Genomic DNA, 1,598 nt, shown 5'->3' with positions numbered 1-1,598 from the left:
TATTTAATGTACTTATACTATGTATATACCACTGTTCTTTGATTAAAGCATATTAATACTGTCTAAATTAAAAATTATAAAAATCATACAATTCACCGAAAGTTCGTTTCAATTGATTATAATAATTCTGTTCATCCTCGTCATCGGGTAGATTCTCACCAATCCTTTATAAAAACAAAACTCAATTAAAAAGTATATTATTTACTTGAACAGTAAGTAAGTAACATATCCAAAAACTAACTTTTAGAATCGTTAGCAACAATCAGCGGTAAAACTAAGATTTGTATAACTTAGATTGGTCCAGGAGTTTAGTAAAACTCCGGTAACTTAGCAACCTGTTTATTGTCTTCAATTGTGTTAACCAGGTTACCAAGATTACCCGAAACTGATATAACTGTCAATTGATCACGCCAATATTCTTGAAAATCCAAATTCAAAATTTGCTTGAACTTTATTATTACGTTCTTCTGTTTTTCCTTTCCATTAGGCATAGCTAAGGTAAGTAACTTTTATCATATTACAGCTACCATAAAACTATAGCAATTTTCCATAAGGAAATCATAATATATTACGACAAATAATGATTTTTTTTTTCAATTCATTCATAAGAAATAATCGTTATAATTTTAAAAACTGCCAACAATAGTGTTTTAATTCATTTTATGTTAATGCTGCATTTTAAGTAATATCAAATAAATTAAGTTTACATAAAATCAATCGGAAATTTGGAAATATGTCTTATTTTATTTATGTTTATTATGTTTTCTCATCAGTGCAATTACATTGAAATCGTTGTGCCTGCATGAATAAGATAACCCGAACTCCTCCCCAGAGAGGAGGAAATTCTCTTAGGCTTTGTATAGAAAATAAAAAAAATAAAAAAATTACACCAATGAATCCAAACGATAGTTAGACTGTTAGGACGAAATGAAAAAAGTTTAACACAAACCAACCTGCTTAATTAAGTGTTATGATTAGAGAAATATACATGAAATTGGGTTGTAAAATAAGTTCGCAGCTGGTTATTTCAGTAAAAACTTCAGATTCTTGTAAATTTTTTAATCAATTATATATGACCCACTTTAATCTATTACATGTTGCCATCTTTCAGGTAATTTTTTAATTCCGTCCTCTCAGAACATCAAAGATTTTTGCGCAATGAATTCCTCTATGTGCATTTTACAGTCCTCGAGCGAATTAAAGAGTTTTGAATGGCCTGAAATAAGTGAAAATCTGTTGAGACAAGGTCTGAAGAATAGGGTGGGTGGGGGATCACATCCCAGCCAAACTTCCTGAAGGTTCCTTATATGGTTACCTACTTAAACGTAGATTTGCTCTAAATTTAAACCGGCCGTTAAATTGTACCACCAGATTCGAAGGTTAACTTTTCTGTTGCAAGGGATAATTAATGATTTTACCCCAGATTTCACTAATCGTAGTTTAAACTGTGGTGGCGCGACCGGTCCTTATGAACTTATATTAATTTTTTTTTTTTATTTAGATTAATATTTATTACTAGTATATGATAAAAAATATTATTCCTGTATAAAAATTTAATATAATCTAAATTTAATAATCCTTTAACTGGAAGATTCTTA

General features: G+C 29.3%; 1 protein-coding gene across 11 annotated transcripts in view; it reads right to left on the bottom strand.

Annotated features, from left to right (window-relative positions):
• The window catches only part of LOC106690296 (serine/threonine-protein kinase OSR1), a 50,537-nt gene that overhangs the window by 33,458 nt on the left and 15,481 nt on the right, over positions 1-1,598 (bottom strand). For 6 of the 11 annotated variants that reach the window (XR_001344571.2, XM_014435682.3, XM_014435693.3 and 3 more), the window contains one exon: positions 90-164. The exons of the other annotated variants lie outside the window; for them this stretch is intronic. Coding sequence is in view for 5 of the 6 variants with exons in the window: in XM_014435682.3 (XP_014291168.1) it covers positions 90-164 (75 nt within the window). In the remaining variant the exon portion in view is untranslated. The remainder of the gene's footprint in view (positions 1-89; positions 165-1,598) is intronic. 11 annotated transcript variants of the gene reach the window in all.

This window comes from Halyomorpha halys, unplaced genomic scaffold, assembly GCF_000696795.3.
Source record: "Halyomorpha halys isolate HHAL.00 unplaced genomic scaffold, Hhal_1.1 Scaffold1649.1, whole genome shotgun sequence".
In the NCBI taxonomy this organism is placed as follows: domain Eukaryota; kingdom Metazoa; phylum Arthropoda; class Insecta; order Hemiptera; family Pentatomidae; genus Halyomorpha; species Halyomorpha halys.
This window is presented reverse-complemented; position numbering and strand designations above follow the sequence as displayed.